General features: G+C 39.9%; 1 protein-coding gene across 4 annotated transcripts in view; it reads right to left on the minus strand.

Moving 5' to 3' along the window:
• Positions 1-4768: 4768 nt before the first annotated feature.
• arhgap29b (Rho GTPase activating protein 29b) overlaps positions 4769-27599 on the minus strand; it is a 35217-nt gene continuing 12386 nt past the window's right edge. Inside the window, exons 3-23 of one of the 4 annotated variants that reach the window (XM_067362454.1) lie at positions 24300-24443; positions 20942-21038; positions 20070-20142; positions 18152-18206; positions 17118-17273; positions 16966-17030; positions 16305-16415; positions 16134-16214; positions 15882-16049; positions 15341-15478; positions 14701-14891; positions 14193-14365; positions 12717-12848; positions 10855-10953; positions 10202-10365; positions 9926-10114; positions 9698-9835; positions 8759-8985; positions 7866-8169; positions 7260-7362; positions 4769-6627 (exon numbers count right to left, since the gene is read on the minus strand). In XM_067362454.1, coding sequence (XP_067218555.1) covers positions 5687-6627; positions 7260-7362; positions 7866-8169; positions 8759-8985; positions 9698-9835; positions 9926-10114; positions 10202-10365; positions 10855-10953; positions 12717-12848; positions 14193-14365; positions 14701-14891; positions 15341-15478; positions 15882-16049; positions 16134-16214; positions 16305-16415; positions 16966-17030; positions 17118-17273; positions 18152-18206; positions 20070-20142; positions 20942-21038; positions 24300-24443 — 3749 coding nt within the window. In that variant the 3' untranslated portion in view covers positions 4769-5686. Of the gene's footprint in view, positions 6628-7259; positions 7363-7865; positions 8170-8758; positions 8986-9697; positions 9836-9925; positions 10115-10201; positions 10366-10854; positions 10954-12716; positions 12849-14192; positions 14366-14700; positions 14892-15340; positions 15479-15881; positions 16050-16133; positions 16215-16304; positions 16416-16965; positions 17031-17117; positions 17274-18151; positions 18207-20069; positions 20143-20941; positions 21039-21642; positions 22195-24299; positions 24444-27599 lie in introns of those variants that run through there. The other 3 variants (XM_067362457.1, XM_067362456.1, XM_067362455.1) reach the window with 3 other exon arrangements.

The following is a 27599-nucleotide window of genomic DNA, read 5'->3' on the forward strand; positions in this document are numbered from 1 at the left end:
CGTAACGTGAGAACGAACCTCATTGGTTCTTGCGGAAGCTCAAACGTGCTGCGTAACACATGAGAATGAACCTCATTGGTTCTTGCGGAAGCTCAAACGTGCTGCGTAACGCGAGAATTAACCTCATTGGTTCTTGGGGAAGCTCAAACGTGCTGCGTAACGCGAGAATTAACCTCATTGGTTCTTGCGGAAGCTCAAACGTGATGCGTAACGCGAGAATTAACCTCATTGATTCTTGCGGAAGCTCAAACGTGCTGCGTAACACGCGAGAATGAACCTCATTGGTTCTTGCGGAAGCTCAAACGTGCTGCGTAACGCGAGAATTAACCTCATTGGTTCTTGCGGAAGCTCAAATGTGCTGCGTAACGCGAGAATTAACCTCATTGGTTCTTGCGGAAGCTCAAATGTGCTGCTTAACACACGAGAATGAACCTCATTGGTTCTTGCGGAAGCTCAAACGTGCTGCGTAACGCGAGAATGAACCTCATTGGTTCTTGCGGAAACTCAAACGTGCTGCGTAACGCAAGAATGAACCTCATTGGTTCTTGCGGAAGCTCAAACGTGCTGTGTAACGCGAGAATGAACCTCACTGGTTCTTGCAGAAGCTCAAACGTGCTGCATAACACGCGAGAACGAACCTCATTGGTTCTTGCGGAAGCTCAAACGTGCTGCGTAACAAGCGAGAATGAACCTTATTGGTTCTTGCGGAAGCTCAACCTGCTGCGTAACACGCGAGAACGAACCTCATTGGTTCTTGCGGGAGCTCAAACGTGCTGCGTAACATGCGAGAATGAACCTCATTGGTTCTTGCGGAAGCTCAAACGTGCTGCGTAATGAGAGAATGAACCTCATTGGTTCTTGCAGAAGCTCAAACGTGCTGCGTAACACGCGAGAATGAACCTCATTGGTTCTTGCGGAAGCTCAAACGTGCTGCGTAACGCAAGAATGAACCTCATTGGTTCTTGCAGAAGCTCAAACGTGCTGCTTAACACACGAGAACGAACCTTATTGGTTCTTGCGGAAGCTCAAACGTGCTGCGTAATGAGAGAATGAACCTCATTGGTTCTTGCAGAAGCTCAAACGTGCTGCGTAACACGCGAGAATGAACCTCATTGGTTCTTGCGGAAGCTCAAACGTGCTGCGTAACGCGAGAATGAACCTCATTGGTTCTTGCGGAAGCTCAAACGTGCTGCGTAACACGCGAGAACGAACCTCATTGGTTCTTGCGGAAGCTCAAACGTGCTGCGTAACGTGAGAACGAACCTCATTGGTTCTTGCGGAAGCTCAAACGTGCTGCGTAACACGCGAGAACGAACCTCATTGGTTCTTGCGGAAGCTCAAACGTGCTGCGTAACATGAGAACGAACCTCATTGGTTCTTGCGGAAGCTCAAACGTGCTGCGTAACACATGAGAATGAACCTCATTGGTTCTTGCGGAAGCTCAAACGTGCTGCGTAACGCGAGAATTAACCTCATTGGTTCTTGGGGAAGCTCAAACGTGCTGCGTAACGCGAGAATTAACCTCATTGGTTCTTGCGGAAGCTCAAACGTGATGCGTAACGCGAGAATTAACCTCATTGATTCTTGCGGAAGCTCAAACATGCTGCGTAACACGCGAGAATGAACCTCATTGGTTCTTGCGGAAGCTCAAACGTGCTGCGTAACGCGAGAATTAACCTCATTGGTTCTTGCGGAAGCTCAAACGCGCTGCGTAACGCGAGAATTAACCTCATTGGTTCTTGCGGAAGCTCAAATGTGCTGCTTAACACACGAGAATGAACCTCATTGGTTCTTGCGGAAGCTCAAACGTGCTGCGTAACGCGAGAATGAACCTCATTGGTTCTTGCGGAAACTCAAACGTGCTGCGTAACGCAAGAATGAACCTCATTGGTTCTTGCGGAAGCTCAAACGTGCTGTGTAACGCGAGAATGAACCTCACTGGTTCTTGCAGAAGCTCAAACGTGCTGCGTAACACGCGAGAACGAACCTCATTGGTTCTTGCGGAAGCTCAAACGTGCTGCGTAACAAGCGAGAATGAACCTTATTGGTTCTTGCGGAAGCTCAACCTGCTGCGTAACACGCGAGAACGAACCTCATTGGTTCTTGCGGGAGCTCAAACGTGCTGCGTAACATGCGAGAATGAACCTCATTGGTTCTTGCGGAAGCTCAAACGTGCTGCGTAACGCAAGAATGAACCTCATTGGTTCTTGCAGAAGCTCAAACGTGCTGCTTAACACGCAAGAACGAACCTCATTGGTTCTTGCGGAAGCTCAAACGTGCTGCGTAATGAGAGAATGAACCTCATTGGTTCTTGCAGCTCAAACGTGCTGTGTAACGTGAGAATTAACCTCATTGGTTCTTGCGGAAGCTCAAACGTGCTGCGTAACGCGAGAATTAACCTCATTGGTTCTTGCGGAAGCTCAAACGTGCTGCGTAACACGCGAGAACGAACCTCATTGGTTCTTGCGGAAGCTCAAACGTGCTGCGTAACGCGAGAACGAACCTCATTGGTTCTTGCGGAAGCTCAAACGTGCTGCGTAACACGCGAGAACGAACCTCATTGGTTCTTGCGGAAGCTCAAACGTGCTGCGTAACGTGAGAACGAACCTCATTGGTTCTTGCGGAAGCTCAAACGTGCTGCGTAACACATGAGAATGAACCTCATTGGTTCTTGCGGAAGCTCAAACGTGCTGCGTAACGCGAGAATTAACCTCATTGGTTCTTGCGGAAGCTCAAACGTGATGCGTAACGCGAGAATTAACCTCATTGGTTCTTGCGGAAGCTCAAACGTGATGCGTAACGCGAGAATTAACCTCATTGATTCTTGCGGAAGCTCAAACGTGCTGCGTAACACGCGAGAATGAACCTCATTGGTTCTTGCGGAAGCTCAAACGTGCTGCGTAACGCGAGAATTAACCTCATTGGTTCTTGCGGAAGCTCAAACGTGCTGCGTAACGCGAGAATTAACCTCATTGGTTCTTGCGGAAGCTCAAATGTGCTGCTTAACACACGAGAATGAACCTCATTGGTTCTTGCGGAAGCTCAAACGTGCTGCGTAACGCGAGAATGAACCTCATTGGTTCTTGCGGAAACTCAAACGTGCTGCGTAACGCAAGAATGAACCTCATTGGTTCTTGCGGAAGCTCAAACGTGCTGTGTAACGCGAGAATGAACCTCACTGGTTCTTGCAGAAGCTCAAACGTGCTGCGTAACACGCGAGAACGAACCTCATTGGTTCTTGCGGAAGCTCAAACGTGCTGCGTAACAAGCGAGAATGAACCTTATTGGTTCTTGCGGAAGCTCAACCTGCTGCGTAACACGCGAGAACGAACCTCATTGGTTCTTGCGGAAGCTCAAATGTGCTGCTTAACACACGAGAATGAACCTCATTGGTTCTTGCGGAAGCTCAAACGTGCTGTGTAACGCGAGAATTAACCTCATTGGTTCTTGCAGAAGCTCCAATGTGCTGCTTAACACACGAGAATGAACCTCATTGGTTCTTGCGGAAGCTCAAACGCGCTGCGTAACATGCGTGAACGAACCTCATTGGTTCTTGCGGAAGCTCAAACGTGCTGCGTAACGCGAGAATTAACCTCATTGGTTCTTGCGGAAGCTCAGACGTGCTGCGTAACGCGAGAATTAACCTCATTGGTTCTTGCGGAAGCTCAAACGTGCTGCGTAACACGCGAGAATGAACCTCATTGGTTCTTGCGGAAGCTCAAATGTGCTGTGTAACGCGAGAATTAACCTCATTGGTTCTTGCAGAAGCTCAAATGTGCTGCTTAACACACGAGAATGAACCTCATTGGTTCTTGCGGAAGCTCAAACGCGCTGTGTAATGCGAGAATTAACCTCATTGGTTCTTGCAGAAGCTCAAATGTGCTGCTTAACACACGAGAATGAACCTCATTGGTTCTTGCGGAAGCTCAAACGCGCTGCGTAACATGCGTGAACGAACCTCATTGGTTCTTGCGGAAGCTCAAACGTGCTGCGTAACGCGAGAATTAACCTCATTGGTTCTTGCGGAAGCTCAAACGTGCTGCGTAACGCGAGAATTAACCTCATTGGTTCTTGCGGAAGCTCAAACGTGCTGCGTAACGCGAGAATGAACCTCATTGGTTCTTGCGGAAGCTCAAACGTGCTGCGTAACGCGAGAACGAACCTCATTGGTTCTTGCGGAAGCTCAAACGTGCTGCGTAACGCAAGAATTAACCTCATTGGTTCTTGCGGAAGCTCAAACGTGCTGCGTAACGCGAGAATTAACCTCATTGGTTCTTGCGGAAGCTCAAACGTGCTGCGTAACGCGAGAATTAACCTCATTGGTTCTTGCGGAAGCTCAAACGTGCTGCGTAACGCAAGAATTAACCTCATTGGTTCTTGCGGAAGCTCAAACGTGCTGCGTAACGCGAGAATTAACCTCATTGGTTCTTGCGGAAGCTCAAACGTGCTGCGTAACATGCGAGAATGAACCTCATTAGTTCTCACATGTAAAGCAAGCATTCCTGAGCTACCGTTTATTATAAGTTAAACATATTTAGTGCTGACTCAATATTTCTCATTTTCATTTAATTTTTTTTAAGCTTTTCATCTTATTTATATTTTATTTCAGCTTTATTCCAATAAACAAAATTGATTATTATAACTAGTTTTAGTTTTAGTTAACAATAAAAACACTGGCAGGGACATACTTATTTGATTTGAGCCAGCAATAAACCACCAGTAATATAGAAAAAAAAGAAAAAGAAAAAAAGGGCAAAAAATACAAAAATAGTTTTAACTAAATATTTAATCTGCAAACATGTTGCACGTCTTCAAGAATTGTTGGTATGTTTATCGTATGTTTATGGCAGCAGGTTATGTGTACAAAATGAAAACAAATGCATATATAACTCTGAAATAAAACAGAAACAGATGCACTTGCGCAGCCTAAAACACGCACGAGCAGAAGTTTTTCTGAGAGACAAACAGAAAAAGAAAAAAAAAAACAGCCAGCAGTAACTGTATTACATCATGCGAAGGCAGTGATGATGCAGTGGTTAGGCTTAGCAAGTGCATCACAATGAACAGGTTGGCATACATTTACAGACAATACTATACACACTCCTGTTGAGTTCATACAATTATTACACAGAACTTCTGACTTTAATAACACATTAATATAACTGATTATTTATTGATATAGAAGTGTCTCTTGAAACCTCTGGATGGCCATTTTATCACAATGGGATAATGAAAATTAAACACATTTGGCATAAACGTTCAGAAACAATATACAAAAATAACATAAAAGAGTGCTCACTTACGGTTAAGTGAATGTCACAAATGTTTTGGACCTTTGCTGATATTTCCGGCTCAAACAGTAGCTTAAAGGGACATTAACAAATAGCTATTTAATTCACAGAGACGTTTCACCTCTCCTGTAATATTTTTGCCCTTTCTTAAAGGGATAGTAAAACAATTTAATATATACAGTATGGCACAAAAAAAGACATACAGATACATACATATACAGTCGTAGTCAGATCTACTACTAGACTATTAAAATTGACCTTGTGAGGACTGTGGAGGAATCAGTCACTTTGTCACATATCAGGAGAATACTGTACCAGGCGTGACAAAAACTGCCCTAGAGGACAACCCTAGAAGCCAACAGATTTGGCTTTTTCAAGAGCCAGTGTTTTTTTTTTTAAACAAAATGGGCCTCTCGCTGCTCCAGCTCCTGCATACGGCGACTGCGTCTCTGATAGAGGGGTTTGGCATCTGTTGGGCTGAGCTCCTCAGCGCTGGAGCCTGGAGACTGAGGGGGCGAGAGCGTGATGGGGCTTTGCGAGTCACTTTCAGAAAGTCCTTCTTCCACTCCTGATACAGTGCTTGTTATTGTTGTAAAGGTTGGCTTGGCCGTTAGAGCGACAGTCACCGGTGTTGTCGGTGTGGTGGGGGGCGTTGTCACTGCTGTAGTGACTGTCGCAACATTTGACGAGGCTGCTGTTGTTAATATGGTAATGGCTGTTGTGTAAACAGCTCCTGTGGTAGTGGTTGGTGCCGCTGAAACAGTTTTTGCCAGTGAGTCAAATGACCTGAATTGGGCTCCTGATGGAGGTCTATAGAACGTTCCAGGAGGGGGTTTTAGTGTCCGTGGTGCTCGGAAGGTTATTGGAGCCCCGACAGACTGGCTTGTACCATCTTTTCTAGTAGCAATGCTGTGGGGTACAACGCTAATTTCAGATGCTTTCGGCACACCAGAGGGTGGCAGGTTGGCCACTATCATTGCAGTTCTGGGTGTCACGTCGTAATGCCTGTACTGTCTGTCCCAGGTCCTCCTGAGCGTCTGAGTGTCGATTAAGGGGTTCCTGTAATAGCTTGAGAGTCGTGGTGTCGAAGGTTTCTCCGGTTCGGTGGTCTCCTGAATGGCGGCAGGCGAGTGTTCATGCTCCACAGTGTTGCGGCTGTTGACCTCATTGAGCAGTCGGTCCACAGGCATGCTGATGGGTCGAGACACCGGCTTTGAGCGCTGGGGACGCAGCTGCACCAATCGGCTGCTGGCACTGGGCCGGCTGAACACAGATGTGGACTTCTGCATGTCCACAGGAGCTGAGTCAACCCCATTGATATCTGAACACTCACCCACTGGAGAGAAAAAAATACTCTTAAAATTAATTTATACAAACTATTAATTTAGAGTAACCTTTTAATGTATTTAAAATCTGAATGTGACTTTTGCATTTCCGGGTCAATCTTGACCCAGTGAAACATAAGTTTATAAAACAGTCATAACTTAATATTTTTCAACTAAAACCATCTTGTATTTGAACAAAAACTGAATGCACAAAGCTTTCAAAGTTTTGAATGTTATTGTGTTATTACCATGTTATTACTACATTTACACAATTTTTAGCACTGAATTAATTTTAAGTTTTTTAATTTTACATGATCTATAGAAAAACCACTTGTTGCAGGATGTTTGTTGCAATATTAGAAAGTGTATTTGAATATATCATTAAATTATATTTATAAGAACACATCTGAGAATTACCAATATTAACTCTTTAGAAATCAATAGTAATTGACACATAATACCATAAAAAGTCTAAGTTTATTCAAAGAAAACATATTCATTTCATTAATTTCATTCATCTATTTCATTAAAAATATTAATTTACCTGCATAAACTTTCAGATAAAAAAGATAAACATTTTTCATGCAGCCATGGTTCAACAGTTTTGATTTTACCAAAGATGAGCAAAGACACTCATACTAACCAGGTGTTTGTGCTCTATCATCCCCTGTCTTCATTTCCTTAACTTCCTCCACAAGCTGTGCAGAGGTAATCACAGACGAGTGTCTCTTGTAAATTTTCGCACTCTGTATGAACAATAAATACAGATCACAAATCATAAACTATGGAGTGGGGGAAAAATCAATTCACATATGAATCACGATCATCCTCTACCGATCAATTCACAAATTTCAAATATATTTGTCCTATCATTTGTAATTTGTTCTTTGTCTCTATTTTTTATATTACAGAAGACTGCCAGCTTAAATGGCATTTGTTTTGTAATATTGTGTTGACTAAAATGGGAAGAAAAACTAAATAAATTTCAAGGCTTACATTTAATTCAGTTGGATTTTTCTTTCAAGACCTATTAAACTGTCTACCAGTCAAATAGGAAAAGTAACATATAACAGTAAACTACAATGAAATCTATGCATATACCTAATTGAAATTTGATTCAAAATCGAGAATGGTTTTGAATCGAATCGCGAGGTGCCAAAAGATTCCCACCACTATCATAAACATAATATTTCCTAAAAATGTCCTTAAAGCAAGTGAGGTCTAGCTTCCGTTCTCTGTCCCATCTCACCTCTTTGATATCCATGAGAGATCGGGAGTGACGGCTGAGTTTTGGCTCTTTGTCCTGGATGTTGGGCACAGTGGAAGCCTGTGATGCTGTAGGACTGGTGGGAGACACTGGGCTGAGGGGGACATCAAAGATCATTTGGTGGTAATTGATGAGCAGCTCCACCATGCGGGCCTGGTGAGGGTAGTCAACCAGAGAGGACAGCGACACTTCTGCATCCAACTGCCTGGGCTTGATGAGCGTGGGACCGAAGATGATACCCAGGTTACTAGCTGTCATCTTGTTCTCCTCAGACTGCTCTGTTACTCTGTAAAACAATGATGTTTTGGAGTGGTGGATTTATATTTCACTCTCACAAAACACACTTAAGGGTTTCAAGCAACTAGCAATGAAAAAACTGATTCTTATAATGGATTCCTACGGAGCCCTAAAAGGACCTTTGCAAAAAAAAAAACAAAAAAAAAAAAACAGACTATGCACGAGAAACTTATCTGCTCACGCGTTACAATTTCTGTTTTATGTATGTTGTCTATAACATATTTCCTTTGTGCGTCACTGCTATTTTACCATTTTACTTATTTCACTAAAACAAATTCCTAGTATGTGTAAACATACCTGGCAATAAAGCTCTTTCTGATTCTAAAGCTCTTTCTGAAGAAAACGAAAGGACTTTAGATATAAAGGGAGGCTAACGCTTAAAAAAAATGACAAACGAGTAGCTGGATTAGGGTTAGCCCAATACACACAGCCATTTTGCTCCATCAGTCAATTTCATGGCGTGGTTTCACGGCCGCCACAGAGGATGCGTTAAAACGTACATACAGTAAGGCCGCGATGTTAGAGGTATACTATTTTTTTTTTTTAGATGCATATGTTTATGGTTTGTGTTAGCATACCTGTGCAGATGTGTGATGAGGAACTGCAGGGTTTTGTAATGAGCTCCAGGAAGCTGGCGAAGGAGGTCTCTAATTTTGAAGAGAACTCTTTTAAGCTCAATGCTGAGGCACAGCTGCTCCCCTGTTGATTTCTCTTTAGCCGAGTCGGTCTCATCCAGGTTCTGAGTCTCTTTTGCCAGCCCAATGACATCATTATAATACCGATACAGAATCAATGGCTCTGGCAACTGAAAAACATTTTGTTTGGCAATGTCAATTAACAAAAAGTTAGAGTTACTTTTTGTTTTCTAAATGAGAAGAGCAATGGAAGTTATACAGCTATAGTTGAGTTCAACAGTGCCTGCTCACTTTTTCAGCAGCATTGGTTCCAGAAGTATATTTTCCATTCATTTCTCCCATAAGGATTTCAAAGGTGTCTTTGTTAAAGCGTTATAAGCCATGAACCAAGCCAACCAGCTAAGAAGTGAATCATAACATTACAAACTTTGATTTGAAGCAAAAAAGTATTTGAAAATCTGACAAAAATACAAAGGATTGTGTACCTAATGACTTTAGAGATAGAAAGAACTACAATCCTAGCATTGCGAACAGCATAATCAAATTAAAAACAATGGAGAAATAGAAAACTACTTATTTAAAGATTTAGATTTATATTTATCCATCATTTTTAATTGGATTGTCATTTGCAATGCTTCACGGTCTTGTAGCTTTGTCTTTTTATTTTATTTTCAAATACTTTTCTGCTTTAAATCAAAGTTTGTAATGTTGTGATTCACCTAATAGCTGGTTGGTTTGGTTCATGGCTTATAACTTTAATGAAGACTTTTAAAAAAAGTCTGAAACCATGGATGCTGAAAAACCGGGCGGGTACTGTTGCACTCTAATAATTCAAGTTTCATAAATGACATGATGAAACTGGGATTATTTATCCCACCACACCTGTCTTAGGTAAAGCTTGAGCACGTTGCTTATGTCATGTGGGTGGAGGTCAGAAAGCTCTACTAAGTCCTTTCCGTTCTCAAAGGCCTGGCACAGCTTTTCCACACGAGACTTCGCCCCATTCACCCGATAAATGCCCTTGAAACGTACCGAAAGTAGGCGTCATTCACAAGATGACTCAAACATTGAAATAACGCAATTCCTTTAAGTTACATCTCAATTCTTTACCTTAATGTTCAGGGCACGGCTCTCGATTTCCGAGGTGCATTTTTTGATGATGAAGGGGATGCCGTCAGGACTGTTCTTAGCTACTTGGGCGAAGTCAATCCCAAACAGGTGCAGTCTACCCTGGAGCTTCTTATGACCACACTGAATGGCAAGAGTCTCCAGGCATTTCTTGTGACAGGCCAAGGAGCACTATGGAATAAGAGAGTAGAGAATGAAAAATGGCTCTACGGAACAATGTGAACTAAATCAGTTTGGGTGTTGATGATGATGACGCACCTCCTCACACTCAGCTCCGTGGAACATCACCAGACTGTCACACTCTCTGCACTTGGAAGGCGCTCTCAGTTTCCGCAACTTGTGGGTGTGCGCCGCTTTTGACATCTGAGCATTGCGGAAAGGGCCGGGAGAACTGGCCGTTTCCAACACCATCTCAGCGAGACCTGAGACAAGAAAAGACATAATGTGTTTCAAATGCTAATTTGCAAATAGTTTAAAAACATTCTGCTGGCCCATCAACAAAGTTCTGGTTTGGACATGGGATAATCAAGAGTCTTAAATGTGAGTGTGGATGGGAAATAAAGAAATTTAATGATTCTGGTTTGCATTCCGATTTAATGAATGACTCTTTTAGTACTTTTGAGGAAGCACAATCCTCTCTCTATTTCCTCAAATGTATTTCCTAAGTCTAACATTTGTTTACATTCAGCAATTATTACTGAAATGTAACACTTTAGGTGGAGAGAGAGGAACTGTTAACTGTGGCATTTTGCCAATGTCAACACCAAGCCCATCTACACAGCTGCACAGACAGCAAAAACAAGGGTGCGAGCATTTCAGCACTTGCATAATAAACATGAACCTGTGGTGTGTCACCACACATCTATGAACACAGACAGCCACAATCACGCTATTCAGTTTGTACAACCAACCATTATCTGATGGGGAAGGGGGTTCCCTCTCATCCAGGTCATCTGCAGAAGACATAGTACCAGTTGAGGGAGTTCTGGGAAGCCTGCGTTTGAAATCCCCTTTAGCATGAAGACACACAAGCACACACATTAGATACTTCCACCCTGCAGAGCACTTCTCCATCCTGTCCAATGAGAACTAGGTCAACCACTTTACAAGCAAAACTTACAAACGTGCCTAAACCAGCAATATTTTTAGAGAAACTTCTTTGTAGGATTAAACTCTTCATAAAATATACAGGCCTCAACAATAAGAATGGCTGATACCATTGGGCAGAGTGAAAGCATTTCAGGATGTCTGGCAAAACTGTCACATGCCTGATTAGGCCAGTGCATATACTCTCACATCCCAATGATTTGTTGATCACATATATGTTTTTATGCCTGGTTTTCTGTGATGTTGTGAACATTGTTCAGCAAATTATGTTAAATTCTGCTCATGGAACTATGTCACAAACACAACTATGTCAAGAACAAGGTGGAATGAATGATTGAATGAATGAATGAATAAATAATTATACAGAAAATTAACATTGATATTAAAAACCATTTTCAGATGTACGCGTGATATATTTTAAATAAAGTATTTCACAGTCCCTCCAGGATTCCGCGATCGCACAATTTGCAAAATCAAGAAAACTACACATTTGGTTAGTTACAATGCACATTCAGCCAAAGGAAAGCCCACTTTGAAGTAGACTACGTGCGTTGAACTTGAATTGATCGACAAACAACTGTTTGCAGCGTTGCTTCGGCAGTGCATCTGTCAGTGAGTCAACCACCGCAACAATCCCACTCGCGCTGTTACAGCCACTGTTACATTTAAGGTTTTTTTTTTTTGTTGTATTATAAAAATACTAATAATCTCTGTAAAGCTTGAAATAATATAGTCAAAAAATAATTACATTTTTTTAAAACAGAACAGTTTTCTTTAACCTTTTAGACAAAAAATAAAAGAAGTTTGCATGTGTTTTATGTTTTTTCATATATTTGATACACCAGGATTTTATGGCCCATATGATGTGGCGAGAGTATGGAGGGGGAAAACAGCTTAATTTTATTCAGAGGCCAAAACCGATCAAAAATTGCAGTTTGCTTATGTATGTAAATCAATGAAATCTGTATAACAATACAGCAGACTACTTACATAAAATGCATATAAATATAATTTGTCACTCTATATCTCTTACAATATGTCTTGGTAAGAAGATTTGCTTAGTTTTATGATGAAAGCTCTATCATTTTTATTGTGGGGGGCAAAACATAATGCAATGCAATGCAATGGGCATACAATGATGATTGATAGATGAACAAATACATTTTCCTCAAAGCCTGTTGTATCATATTTGATACATAAAATATACAAAATTGATTGATAAAATATACAAAACCTTCTAAATGACAACCATGCTCCCATAGTTTCTCAAAATCCTGTGAGAAACACAGCAATGTAACATTTTATATATTTTTTTTGTTTTGTTTTATTTGCTGTTACATATGAAATAAAATGTTGAAATTATATTTTAAGTTATTATCAGTGTTCTCCTTTTTAAAATTACAGAGCCCAGTGGTTCTTGAGCTCAGAAAAATAATAAAAATGTTAGAAGAATATTAACTCTGGTGTAATTTCACCAAAAAATTACACAAGAAATGCTGCAAATATTGCCACAAATTTTGAGAAATGCCGCAGCAAAATCAGTCATTTTAGGCCACAGAAATCAGAAAAAAGTCCCCTGAAATCCTGGAGGCACTGATTTCATATATAAGAGATGTCCCATACTGTGTAACAGATTGTAGGATGAAATGTGGGTAAGAAAAAGCACCTGGACTGGCTGTGGGAGAGTCCATGGAACGAGACTCGCTGCTTCCCCCAGCACTCTCCGAGTCACTGCACATCCCTCCTCCGCCGGCACTGCCTGAGCTCCAGGCCCGCTGTGAGCCCTGCGTCCTTGACGCTACAACACACAGAATTAACCTCAGAATTAAATTTCATCTTTGAAATCTCTAGTCTCTATACATAAAACTGAGGGGCAAAATCCTTTTTGTGTTTGGGAGAATCAGCCTGTCTGAATGTTTCATTCAGTTCATGGCGTTCAACTGATGTTCTTGATTCTTTAGTTTAGTCATCCAGTCTGAATGCTCAGGCTGTAATCCAGCAGGCCGATGATGTCACAGCACCAGGGGCTTTTTGGAAGCCGAGAGCCGATCTGGGTATAGGCCTTAATCCTGACTGCTTGCAGCTTTAGTCGAAGCTTTGAACGGCTCTCACTGGGTAAAAAGAAAACCTACAGTGGACGTGTCAAGCCATAAAAATAACCTGTACAGGAGATTGAAGCTTGCCAAATAAATGTGCCTCATAGCCGCAAACATCTCAGGATATTGATGAAGTGGAAAGAAAATAAATCTTGTAGCATTTAATCCTTTAAAGTCTTAGAGTCTAACAAATGCAGGTTGAGTAGGTTGACATCCCCCAAAGAGTGTAAAAACCTGCTCTATATGTTTGAGCAGCCTGAAGTAGCAACTATGGCTCAACCAATAGTGTGAGTTTGGGGAAGGATTATCTGTTTGTCCAAACAATGGTAGAAGGGGAATTCTGTCATTATATTTCTCATTCCATTTAGTGCCACAAAAATGTATCATTGTAAACTTTTAGGCCCTGTTTACACCTGGTATTAAGATGCATTTTGGTCGATCGGATCACAATTGGACGATGCTAAATACAGGTGTAAATGGGGTCTAAAATATTTTGAGCTTGTCACAAGTGATGCTTCTCGAATAGCCACAAAAGACCGCCTACTCTCCGCCTACTGACCTAATGCGTAAACATTATGAGAAGGACGCTAGCCAGACGGGATTTAAACTTTGTCAGCTGGAGACCCAAGTTTGGTTTGAAGATGAAAAACATACCAAGCGCAATGTTCTCTCACCATTCCTGATTTCTAACACACACTCACCGCATTCGGTGTGGTCTTGCAGCTGTCAGAGAAGAAACGAAAGCTGCTCTTCATGTGTTTTTCTATCATCGCTGCCTTTATATGTAAATTGCGTGAGCTAATTTTGTCCATTAGATCAAAAGATCCAGAAAATCCCATACATTTACCCATCCATAGACCCTCGCCTTGAAAAATCAGGACAGAAGTGGTCGAAAGTGGACGGATTAAAACACCAGGTGTAAACAGGAATATGTCTCCCTCATCTACATGAGATCTAATTGACCAAAGTGCATCTTAATACCAGATGTAAACAGGGCCTTAATCACCAGCCTAGATCTTTAACGAATAAGATACAACATCTCTTACCTTGCATGTCTATGCTGCTATTGGACCGTCTCTCTGCGATCTTGGCCTTGCAGGGTTGTACGGTACCCTCAACCTCGTCTGCGCTGTGGTTATCCGCAGAGGTAACAGAACCCTGCGACAGGTTCCCATGGGACGAACGGGTGCTACTTTGAGACCTCTTATGAAGAGATATTCTGGAAAGAAAGACACTTGTTAAAGAATGATTTAGAAAAATACTGCAGTTAAATCAAGCTGCGCAAAGTCTCTGCTGATTGTAAAATGGGTTACACAACAGGAAAGCATGAGATTTGCACTGTAAAGAGATGTAATAGCACAGGCCAGTATGTTTGTACATGGGTGTGATTCAGAGGTCAAGCTGAAAAGCAAAGTTTGCACGGGGCAGTGATTACGGAGACCAGAACACTTGGGTAAACAACACGGCATGACCGGCGGTTGTTTCGCTCATCATTCTTCCTGAGGAAGATGCAAACAATGCACGGCTTGCATGGAAACTTTAATGTGGACTAACCCCGTTTTTGAGGAAGTAGTGATGTCCTGAGACAGAGACTCCAGCCACACTCGCTCTTTAGGCAAGCTGCAAACAAACTCAGAGTAGCGCTGGCCAGGCTCATACTTTTTGGCCTGTTCACTTAGAGCTTGGTAGTTGACAGACAGAGGCACAGTCTGAGCCTGTTGCATCTGGAACCAGTTCACTGTCACCTACAAGTGTTCATGAGAATAGTCAGTGTGCAATAATAGGAAAAAGGGCAGTTCAATATATACACTATCATTCAAAAAATTGGGGTCAGTAAGATTTCTGTTTTTTAATAAATGTATCACAGTTTCCTCAAAAATATAGAGCAGCACAACTGTTTTCAACTTTGATAATGAGAAATGTTTCTTAAGCAGCAAATTAATATATTAGAATGATTTCTGAAGGATCATGTGACACTGAAGACTAGAGTAATGATGCTGAAAATTAATCTTTGCCATCACAGAAATAGAAATTGTAACATATTTCACAATATTACAGTTTTGTTGTAATTTTGATCGTAAAACATAAATGCAGCATTGGTGAGCATATCAGACTTTCTTCAAAAACATTTAAAAATCTAACAGACCTCAAACTTTTGAACTGTACTTTTATATAGTGACGATGTGATACAGACCGCTTTGAGAGTCAGGTCGCATTGGAAGACCAGCTTCCGAATCTGAGCGAGGATCTCACTCTTAGCATTTGACAAGCCGACCTTCTTTGCCTCTAGATCGGCCACACAGGCTTTATACTGCTCCTGCGCTTCCTCTGCCTAGGGTCACCACAAAAGCAGACCATGAGTCAAACAAAATAAAAGCATAGTGATTTTACTAGCCTGTTTTAAGATGTAGTATGTCATTAGCAGCACAAAACAGGTTTGCAAAAAAATTGCAATTTATGAAGAAATGTGTTTAGTGTGTGTTCAGTCAGTGTAGTTGCTAGAGTTGTTATAGCAACAGTAATGTTTAGATTATATGGCCAAATTTTCAGACAGTGCATCAGATGTTAAAGAAAAATCAAATTAATTCCCACAAACTCTGTTTCTTATTGCCGCTTTGATGTCCAGTAAACAGGGATAATAAAGGAAAGGGTGTGTGTGGGTTTGTGCAGTCTGTGATGGTGTTGGAGTTGAATTTAGAGCTTTAAAATTATTTATAGTGCAGTTTCTGCAGTACCTTCTGTAGGGCCTCTTCCTCCACCCTCCGTTTCTTCTCCAGAGTCCTGCCTCCTGCTGTCGGCTGCTCCTCTTCGGTGCGGCTGGTGGAGCTGCGTGCCTTCTCGTACTCCTCTTTCTTCTGCACCTTCAGCAACCTAGCCTTCTTCAAAGCGCTCTCGGCCTCGCCCTGAAAACACACGTGTTATTAAGCGCTATCGTTCTGAAGAAACGTTAGTGATGAAATTCAAAGAATTCAAGTAATCATAGGTACCATTTTCTTCAGCTCTCTTTGCCATTGTTCCTTTATCTCTTTCCTCTGCTTGTCCAGGTCATTCTTGCGGGCCAGCAGTGGCTGTTGGAATTATGGGAATTGTATAGAATTATAAGAAATGATTTGTTGAATAGTTAGCTAAAAGTATGCAGTAGAGTCAACTGATTATACCTGTATGAATTTGTTTGTTTGAAGAGCTGCAGCCGTTTGGAGCAGAACATGATTGTACTCTATCTCATTTTTAAACGCAGAGACATAAATATCCCGGAACGGCATGTAGTCCTTTAGATAAAGACACACAGTAACACAATAACATCACTTAGAGGCCCAAAACCAAATACACTAAAACGTTCAAAAGTTTAGGGGTCGGTAAAATTATTTTAAAGAAAAAAGTCTCTTCATGTTCTCTGCATTTATTTGATACAGTCAAAACATTAATATTAAAAATATGATTAAAATTGTTTTAATATATTCTAAAATATAATTAATTCCTGTGATGCCAAAGCTGAATTTTCAGCATCATTACTCCAGTCTTTAGTGTCACATGATTTTTCAGAAATCATTCTAACATGCTTACTTGATGCTCAAGAAACATTCCTTATTATCATCAATGTTGAAAACAGTTGTGCTGCTTAATAATTCAGTGGACAGTGACAGCATTTATTTGAAATAGAAATCGACATTTTAAATGTCTTTACTGTCACTTTTGATCAATTTAATGCATCTTTAATAAATAAATTAAAAAACAAAATCATACTGACCCCAAATGTTTGAGCAGTAGTATGCATATACATTATATTTGACCAAAACAATGCACTAAAAAGACCATCACCTGCTGACTTGCTACTGCCTTTGCAGATTCTGCCATCTTGGCAAAACTTTTGGCACATTCCATGTCTGTAAAATACAGAGACCACATGAAACACCAAAGATCAACCCTGGAAATTCAAACCAAATAAGATCAGGCTTTAAGAATGGACTGACCCAGGCTGAGGCGTTTCTCCACCCATGCCAACACGTCTTTGGTGTATTTGGACCAGGCCTTGGCATAGAGCAAGGCCGACTCAACTCCACTGTCATTCTTCAGCAGAAGGAGGTCCACCTGCTCGACAGTGGACAGCTCTGGAGACAGAGCATGATCTAGAAACACACACCCAGAACATCGCATATGAACACGCACAACCAAAAAAAAATACACGCTCCACACTGTTTAAAAAGATTGACGAAAATGCAGAGGTAGACATTTTCTTTGAAGACATTTATATTTCCTCAACCTCGTCTCTCCGCTCTCTAAAACTGTCATTTAAAATTAACTATTAAATGTTACTGGCTTATTTGGTTTATAGGCCAAAAGTTACAAGGCCAATTTTACAAGTTAGCCTCATTAAAGGCAGCGACAGCCTTCAAATTGGTGGCAGACTTGCTTTTAAGAGGACTAAATATTCTCCACCATAGCCATAAGACATGTTTCTAAAACTGACACTAATATGTGGTAGCATTAGATGTATGTACGATATATTGCATGGCATGAGCGTGTGAGACCATGTCATAAAATTTCTGCTTAACCTTCCCCAAATGTACTGACACGCAGCTCAGCCGTACTGAATCCAAGCACCCCGCCCAATAAGCCACATGTGGTTCCCATTCCTCACACAAACGTCCAAAAAAACTCCAAAGAATGTCAACCATTTGGCAAACAAGAAGAATGTTAGACTATATGAAAAACAACACAAGTGTGAAGGTACAGGGTGTATATAGCTCTCTTGTCGATCAGTACTGCTCATCTGTCTCTCTGCTAGAACAACACCTTTCATGTGTGGTTTGTTTTAAACTAGAAAACTTAAAACGTTTGTATTAAAAAAAGTTTGTATTTCTGTTGATTGGGGGGCACATAAAACGAGTGAAGAGATTCACTGCAACGCCTCAACGGCACAAGCCTGCTATCTTTGCTATAAAAACAGTGAGAGAAGGATGTAAAAGAAGGGTACATAAAGAAGAAAGAAAGGAAATCCATTTACCTGCCAGATCATTTTGACTGCAGCCCCGTGAATCTTCAGAGAGGTTTTCAAAAGACTAGAAGAGATAAAGGGAAAGACATTTCATACGGGATGAGAAGTATGATTACAGAGGTGAGGGATGAGAAGGTGCTTTTTTTTTTGACTGATTCTCTTTTATCTTTTATCTCTTTTAACATCTAGGTCAAAGCTTAAAACACCCTGCTCTTTAAATCACAGGGGCAAGCCAGGATTCATTATTTTAAAAAAAGACATCTAAACTTAAAGATAGGGTAGGCAATTTCAGAGAGGCTAGCTAGCTAGCTTTAAATCATAAGATCCCACCCTCCCTTCAGAGTGCTCGCCAAAGCCACGCCTCCTCCAAAACACATGAACGCACACAGTCTGCAAAGCGTTTAATTAAGGAGCTCAATTACTTCATGTCTCAAAGCACATCACTTTACAGTAATAATGAACGTAAGCAACTTAAAGAGCACTGACTTGTACAACCTGACTGCTGCAGATTCATTTCAGTGTAGATAATGTTGCCATAGAAACGCATTAATCTGAGTCTGAAGACGTGAACCGCTCCTAGTAGAACGTCGTGGGTTGCCATCTCGCAATTAATTAGTTATGATGTGAACACAGCATCAGCTTGTTGTTTTGGTTCAGGAGAAACTGTAAAAGTGGCTGCTGTTTATGACATTCGGTGGCTGTCTACAACTCTGCATAGCCTCATGATGACGTGATGTCTGCATGAGCAGGGTGCTTGGAGGTATGCTTATACATACACTGATAGGCAGGTAGGACGTCTTATTATTGCATTTGGACCGAATGCAACAACTGAATGAACGTTTTTTGGTCCTGAGACTTCCACAGAATATATGTAAAAAAAAATATATATTTAGAACCCTTTTATTATTGATTGCTACCCTACCTTTAAAAAGGATAGTTCACTAAAAAATAATGTCATTATTTACTCATGCTTTTTCTAAAAAAATGTTGTTTTTTTTTTTTTTTTCTGTGGAACACAAAACTCATTGATCTTTTGACATATAAGAGGTCATTGTACTATATTAAAAACGACTCATTTTGGTTTTTGTCACACCATTACGTCATAGTGCGATGAAAGGCTGCATCTTCAAAAGAAGATCAATGCCTACTTCTACATCATTGCCACACCCACAGATTTGAAAATTAATTTAATAGTCAAAACTGTTAGCCAATCATAGCGGTGGCCGTTTACTTCCAAATCTTGAATGCGGCACGCCTATCAAAACGTTCAAAGTGTTCGAAAGAGAGGGTAAAAAACAGGATAGAAAATAGCTTATTACTTCTAAATTAGGAAATTTTTTAATGTAAAATATTGATAACATTATAAGTGGACTTCAGAGAGCATTGTAAAAAAAAAAAAAAAAAAAAAAGTTAATGTCCCCTCTAAAATAGAAAACTGTAATAATTTTTCACAATATAACTATTTTTAATCAAATAAATGCAGCCTTGGTAAAAATAACAGACATTTTGCAAAAACATTTAAAACATTTAAAAATCTTATCAACCCCAAACTTTTGAATGGTAGTCTATTTCTGAAGCCATATGATAATTTTGTTTATAAATGATGAATAATGGCTTAAATTTCAGTCTGCTTTTGACATAAAGCTATCGTATGGCTCCAGAAGACATTGAACACAGCACACAAGTCATAAGGACTAATTTTTCATTACTTTATATTGGCAGACGTGGTCACTATGAACTTTTGTTGTATGGAAAAGAACTGCTTAAGTAGAAAATTTTCCTTTCCTGTTCCACTGAAAAAATGACACATGGGTATGAACAACATGAGGATGAGTAAATAATGGATTTTTGTGTGAACTATTTAAGGACTTTTGAAGGCTCAACTTGTGACCTGGGTTTAAAAAAGGCAATGAAGGTGACAACTTACACAACTTCTTCTGGCTTGGGGGTACCCCAACCTGGAGCCACTGTCCACATCTCCCATAAGGAAGTCAGACACTCTGAGTGGAAAAGAAAGACAAGTCAATGTTGAGACACTGCACATAATATAACTTGATCATACATAATACTGTTACAACATTATGATGATACTTTCACAAATAGAATAAATCAAATAATGTAATCACAAATAGATAATTTTAAATAAAATTGAGCAGTAATAAAGGGATAGTTCACCCAAAAATGAAAATTCTGTGATCATTGACTCAACCCTTTTTTTATTCCAAAGCAGCATAACTTTCGTTTATTTTCCAAACACAAGTGAAGATATATTTAATATTCTCTGATCATTTTTCTCTAACCATCGAAAGCACATCAAATAAGGTAAACAGAAGCTCAAACATGCTTGATGGTGGAGAACCAATGAGGTTTGTTCTCAAGTGTCACGCAAGTACGGTTGAGTTTCAGTTGACCATATTTAATGTGCTCTAGGTATGTGTGCTGATCAATGTTAATATGTTTATACGTTTTTTTTTTTTTGTTGTTGTTTTTAAGAATTCAAGTTTTGGTTGCATAGACTTTCAATAAGATAAGGGACAGAAATCTTTCAGATTTGTGTTTCAAAGAAAGTCTTATGGGTTTAGAACCAAATTAAAATGAGTAATTGTTGACACAATTTTAATTTTTGGGTGAACTACCCTTTAAGTAACACTACAAAAGTACATTTCATCTGTGGTAAGACAGTGACTACAGGATGTACAGCTGACGTGTGCTGTAAAATTGGGACATGGAAACTGAAAGTAAATCTATACAGATGGAAAGCATAATATACGTTTAATTACAGAAGAGTATGGTACTCACACATTGCCAAAGGTGAATGCCAAAGTGTCGATCGATGTGAATATCTCACCAAATATTGTGCCTTTGTTTTCTTTATTAACTTCCTTGACATTCACGCCTGTGGGAAGTGATAAACCACATGAGAAGAGCAGGCAAAAGGCACCAAAATTACAATTCATCAAGGGCATAGATGTTTATGACAATATGAATTAATCATCAGCTGGGAGCACCACCATAGCTATTGAGGACAGATGAGAAGATCCAACAATTTCTGATAATTTACTGTATAATTCACTCATTCAACATGAGACTAATTTTATTTTCCTTTAAAATCAGACTAATTTTGAACACCTTATTTAGAGTCTAATGCTGCTTTGTACTCAAGGCATGCTTCCCTAGAGTACAACACAAATGCTGAACAGTTTACATGTAAATAAATCAAAGGACACTTTTCTTCATTGTTTCAAGAAGATGATTGATGACCCACCATGTCCATGTTTTGAGCAGCTAGAAGAGAAATTGACATCGTATTGACATTGAATCTTACGTTTAAACCTCAGATTTGTGACAGACAGCAAGTAAAGTCTCAGAGAGGCAAAACAACTTGCATTTACCAAGAACTTCCTGTCTGCTAGCTGAGCCTTCCCTTTACAGGAAACACTGACAAAGCTTGAACTCTCAAAACATTCAGAGGACGTTCAAACAACTTTCGCCCAACTTACCAACTCCTTTAACTTGCACTTGCAGTCATATCCAAGTTCGATATTGTAAAGCATAGATTAACCGAAGGCAAATCTCCCCTAGCACTTCAGGAACTAACACCACAGCCTAGTTCACAATACAGCTCAACTTCCACTTTTTCCCTGACATACAAGAAAAAGTGACGAGGCCATTAAAAAAAGCAACATATTCAGCTGTAGTTTCCAGTTCCGCATGGGCGCAGTTTTTAGTTGAATGCCACACAAAACACAGCGACTGTCAACAGAGATGGGAATCCCCAAACTCAACTGCCACAATGTGAGGAGAGGAGACGGCGCTGGAGAAGAGAGCGTGAGAGGTGTGTGTCTCCTGGTGCATGCCTCTCTGCTTCTGAATGCAGGCGGGCGGCTCAGTGGCCCCTGCAATGGAACGCTGACTTCTTCCTCAGGACATCCTGCAGGTCCACAACAATGCTTCCACTTCTGCCCCCTTCACAGCTCAAATACATTTCGGGAATAGCTACATTCAGAAAGTAGCTCTCTCAAAGAAAAAAAACCTTGAAAGCATTTTTTGCATCATTGGACAGACTTCTTTCAAATTCTGTCAAGAAAACAGATTTAAAGAATCATTTTTCTTAAAAAAAAAAAAGAACTAGAATGATTATTACCACACACTTGTGGTGTTCTAACACAGGCAAGTATCACTTCATCAGGTGCAATGCGTCATAAGATGGGATAAAATACCTGAGATAACAGTGTCTTCTTCAGATCAGAAGCAAAGATAAAAATACAGTGAGTCAGATGCCACTGACTCGCTCTAGACATGGGTGGGGGAAGAAAGAATTTCAATAACTTGAGACACTTGACACTTTTATTGCTGCGCCCCTGAGAGATTCTTCAGCAAAACTATGCAGCGTTTTTTTAAAAAGAGAGAGGACCGCATGGACAGAGCGTGATTGAGGGGGAAAAAATGTGCATCTGATTTCCTGAAGTTCATAGTGTTCCATCGAGTGAAAGAAAACGGCTGACATGGATGTGGGGCGTTAAAATGCAAGCAAGCTGAAGTGTGAGTTGGACGCACACACTGGAATGTCGCTCTAACATGTAACATGAAGCGGGTATCTGAGGTGATCAACCTTTCTTTTCAACTTCCCCATTCAAAAAGAAAAAAAAAGTGCAGGCCTTAAGCATGTCAACAATCCACAGATTATCTTCCTCTGTTAAACTCTTCAGACTTCCTCTTAACAAGAGCCTGTCCTTGTATAGGACACATGGGAGCTCAGAGGGGTCACTGGCCCTCTAGTGGCAAAGGATGATACTCTAGAGGCCACTTGAATCAATGCTGACAAAAGTGAAAAAACACTGTTGGAAACAGCTAGGAATTATGTGGATAATGAATAAGAAACACATTCAGTATGTCAACATAGCACAGAAATCATCTGTTCCCTCTTCTGCAACCTGAATCTGGAATGCGAACTGCACTGATGTACACATGAACGTTCCTGTGCACTAGCCAGAAGAATTACACCGATTAGGAGTGGGTGGTATGACCAAAATCAATATCATGATCACAATGTAGTTATTTTTGAAATGTTTAATGTATTAATATTACATAACCATGCAGTAAGGTCCGTTGATAATCTAGTGACTATTTTAATTTTTTTACATGAAAGGGACAGTCATTTGTTTTTGTATTTTTTGGAACTTGATGGATGCAAAACAAAAGATAAGATTATTCACAACAAAAGAATGATATGTCTGCCATCAGTACAAAAACAACTGCTTCACATTAAACAACACGAGTCAGAAACAAGAGTTAAAGGATTAGTTCACTTTCAAATTACAATTACCCCACGCTTTACCATCAAGCCATCCTAGGTGTATAGGACTTTCTTCTTTCTGATGAACACAATCGGAGTTATATTAATAAATATCCTGACGCATCCAACCTTTATATTGGCAGTGAACAAGACCAACAAGTATGAAGCTCAAGAAAGTGCATCCATCCATCATTAACGTACTCCACACAGCTGAGGGGGGTTAATAAAGGTCTTCTGAAGCGAAGCAATGTGTTTGTGTAAGAAAAAGATCCATATTAAACAAGTTATACAGTAAAATATCTAGCTTCCATCAGACCGCCTTCCATATTCAACTTAGGAAGAAAGTGTAATGCCTCTCGCAGTTCAAAACACTTACGCTATGTCCGCCAGACCGCCTTCCGTATTCAACTTACGAAAAAAGCATAACTGATGCAATGTCAGTTACACTTTTTTCTAAGTTGAATACGGAAGGCAGTCTGGCGGAAACTCTGAATGTGTTCATCAGAAAGACATATACACCTAGGATGGCTTGAGGATGAGTAAAGCTTAGGATAATTTTCATTTTAAAGTGAACTAATCCTTTAAAACAGTGATTTATTACAAATAGTTTTTGCCATTTTAATTATTATTATTATAGAATTAATGCTTAACTCTTAATGTGGCTTAATGCTTTAAGATATTGATATAAGATATATTTGAGGACCAAATTCAGTATTTTAATAAAATGTACTATAGACATGCACACAGATGAACCTAAAAAAACTGAGTGCATACACAAACAATGGAACAGATCTATTTTTTTATAGATCAATTCTGAGTTGCTGATTCTTAAGTGAGGCGGAGCTGAATGAGGATGCTCACCTTTGACTTTGGCGATAACAGTGCCTGCAGCACCGAGAATTTCTGAAGAGTTCAGCGCCTGGTGTTTACCAATGACGACCTTCAGCACGCGTACAAGCTCCCCAATTCGCTCGTTGACCACGTGCTGCGAGCACTCTTGATTTTCTGTGGGTGACAAACAGATAGAGACCACAATCGCATCAGCTGAACTTCCTCTGTGTGTTTAGGGGATGCACAATTTTAAAACAAGAAGGGTACAGCAGCAACGTCGAGAATTCTGAAATTCAGTCAGTTAAAAATACCCTTGTGAACCTTCCCCAAGCATTCACATGATGAAGTGGCATGCGTGACATTGGCCTAACAGAACACTTATTCTCAGAAATCTCAAATGGAGGCGTGTGATGGTGTAAGCCACTGTGGTTATAGACTGAGCAGATTGTGAGTCGATGGCTTGAGATGCAGGCAATGCTCTGAGCATTTCACAGATGTCAGACATCAAGATAAGAAAAGAACTCTGAGACAAACATGACAACAGATATGCACACCAATCCAGACTTGTAATAAAAAAAAATTTAACTGAGAGTGAGGTACTTCATTAATGCTGACTGGATTACTGCTGTCATGGAAAAGTTGATCAGAGAGTTTTGACTTGATTCTCTCCAGTTTTTGAATATACATTTCTGTTCGAAAGTTTGAGGTCAATAAGATCTATTTTGTTAAAGAAATTAATACTTTTATTTAGAAAGGATACATTAAATTGATCAAAAGTAACAGTAAAGACATATCTTATGTTACAAAGGTTTTTAAAATATTTTTTTATTTTAAAAATGCTGTTCTTTTGAATTTTATATTCAAAGAATCCTAAAAATGTCAGTTTCCACAAATTTATTAAAGCAATTTTAACAAAGTGGGTGAGGCCATGTTGCATGCATACAAGTCTTCTTCCTAGGGACACTGGAGTTCGGGAACAATGTTTAAAATTTAAGTTTAATTCTACATGAGTTAAAATCTACATGAGTTAAATGCTGGATTTGCACAAAGGCTATTACTGAAAGATGGCACAGTTCCCACTTTAAAAGCAGAAGCTGCTGTTTATGGGCCCCAACCTGCAAGTATGTTTTATTTTTTTATGAAGTTATATAGTTTCTGGGACATAAACAAAGACCAACACAGTTTGGCATCGCTAGTCAGTTAGCTAAATTATATTTCATACTTCTCCAACAAATGCCTACAAACACCAGCAAACTTCTGTTCATGTTTGTTGGCGTTTCTGTTATCAGTGTACAGCACTGTTTCATTACGGCTTTTATGTTGTGTTTACCCACATGCTCGTTCATGCTATAAATTAAACAATACCTTTACAAAAATGACCAATCACAACAGACTGGGCCATCTGACCAACCAGAGCAGAACAGTAGTGTAAAATTAGTCCAACCTGACCCGAAGCATTTATTTTCAAACCCAACCCGGTTCACACAGTTTTGTCGTGGCCATGACATATTAACTCATGGGAACATGATAAGAAGTTGTGGCTACAAGATTTTTTCGAGCTAACAACATCCTTATGGTGTGGCCACGCAATGTCATGGCCTCGAGATCCAGTGTTGATGGAACGACATATATTTCTCGTAGCCATGAGTTAAATGAGTAAACAACCTGCGTGAGCATAGCAACCTGGAATTATCAGAAATGGACAGGCCTATATAATTTTATGCCGGTACTGAGACTCTAACCCACGACCTTCGGGTTACAAGTCCGACTCTCTAACCATTAGACCACAAGTGCCCAAGAGGCTTGTTCATCCGAACAGGGACCTATTGTAAACCTGTCGGAGACCTCCATAATAAAATTAGGAACCTTCACAATAGCATAATAGGAAGACTTTAAAATCAATGTGAAACTCCTTTAAATGTGAATCCACGTCTGTAATGTGAATCCAAGAGAAATATGCAGGGTAGAACTTGGTTTAATCTATTTGGAACTGACTGGGTGAAAAGTGGGCTTTTCATACAAGAATGAGCCAGACCGAATGTTGACTCAAGCAACGCTTATTTAGCTTTTAATATATTATTTTTTAATATTATAACCAGAGGTATCAAGTAACGAAGTACAAATACTTTGTTACCTTACCCAAAATTTCTACTTAAGTATCTATACTTTACAGGAGTAACTATTTTTCAGCCGACTTTTTACTTCTACTCCTTACATTTTCACGCAATTATCCGTACTTTCTACTCCTTACATTTTAAAAATACCCTCGTTACTCCTACTTCATTTCGGCTTGTTTTTTCATCATCATCATCAAAAAAAAAAAAAAAAAAAACTATCCAGATAAATAGCGCCATCCAGATGGTGTGAATTGGATTGTGGTTGGAAGAGAAGTATAAACATATACCATTCTGACACCCTATTGGTTTGTACGCAATCCATCGCACCTGCACATGACACAAATCATGTCACACTCCAGCAAGGAGGACATAGCCAGTGTTGGGGTCTTTAACGATTATTTCTTAAAAGTTATTATTTCTCCACCTCCACTACAGGCTCATTTATCAAATGGGTGCTTTCTCTTCGTCCTCCGCAAATTAAGCTACAGTAGGTAGTTTGGTAGAGAGACGTTTGAATAAATTAGCCTTTGCGATTGACAATGTTGTGATAAGTAGGCTATACTAACTTTGTAACTCGTTACCCCCAACATTGGACATAGCAGCCATATGAAGCTAAGTACAAAGCTGTCCGTGGCAGAGACTCAAGAAGAGCGAAATGTCCCAATCAACCTCCACCAGCGAGGAGGTTGGTAGAAACAGGTAGCCTAGTGCATCCAAAAATTTTTAACATTAACATTTTAATATAACATTATAGTCATTATGGCCTTTTGAAAAATGTTTTTTGAGGAGGTGGGGTAGTGCACCTCCTCAATAGGCCCCTGTGGCGTGGCCTAAGCTTTTGTCTCCTTACATTACTTTTACTGTTATTCTAAGTAGTTTTCAAACCAGTACTTTTACACTTCTACTTGCATAAAAAGCTTAAGTTGATACTTCTACAACTTCTACAGAAGTCTTTTAAAACCCTAGTATCTATACTTCTACCCGAGTAATGAATGTGAATACTTTTGACACCAGTGATTATAACATTATTAACATCAAAACATACGCAGCCTAAGCAACGGCCAATTGTCAAGTAAATATGGTCAATTTTGATTTCACATTGACTTGAAAGGCCACCAAGTTTGCTTTAAATAAATGACAAAACATTCACAAACAATTTTTGCTTTTTACACACAAATCTATTGACATCAAACTGGTTCATTCTCAGAAGGTC

This window comes from Chanodichthys erythropterus, chromosome 16 (assembly GCF_024489055.1).
Source record: "Chanodichthys erythropterus isolate Z2021 chromosome 16, ASM2448905v1, whole genome shotgun sequence".
Taxonomy (NCBI): domain Eukaryota; kingdom Metazoa; phylum Chordata; class Actinopteri; order Cypriniformes; family Xenocyprididae; genus Chanodichthys; species Chanodichthys erythropterus.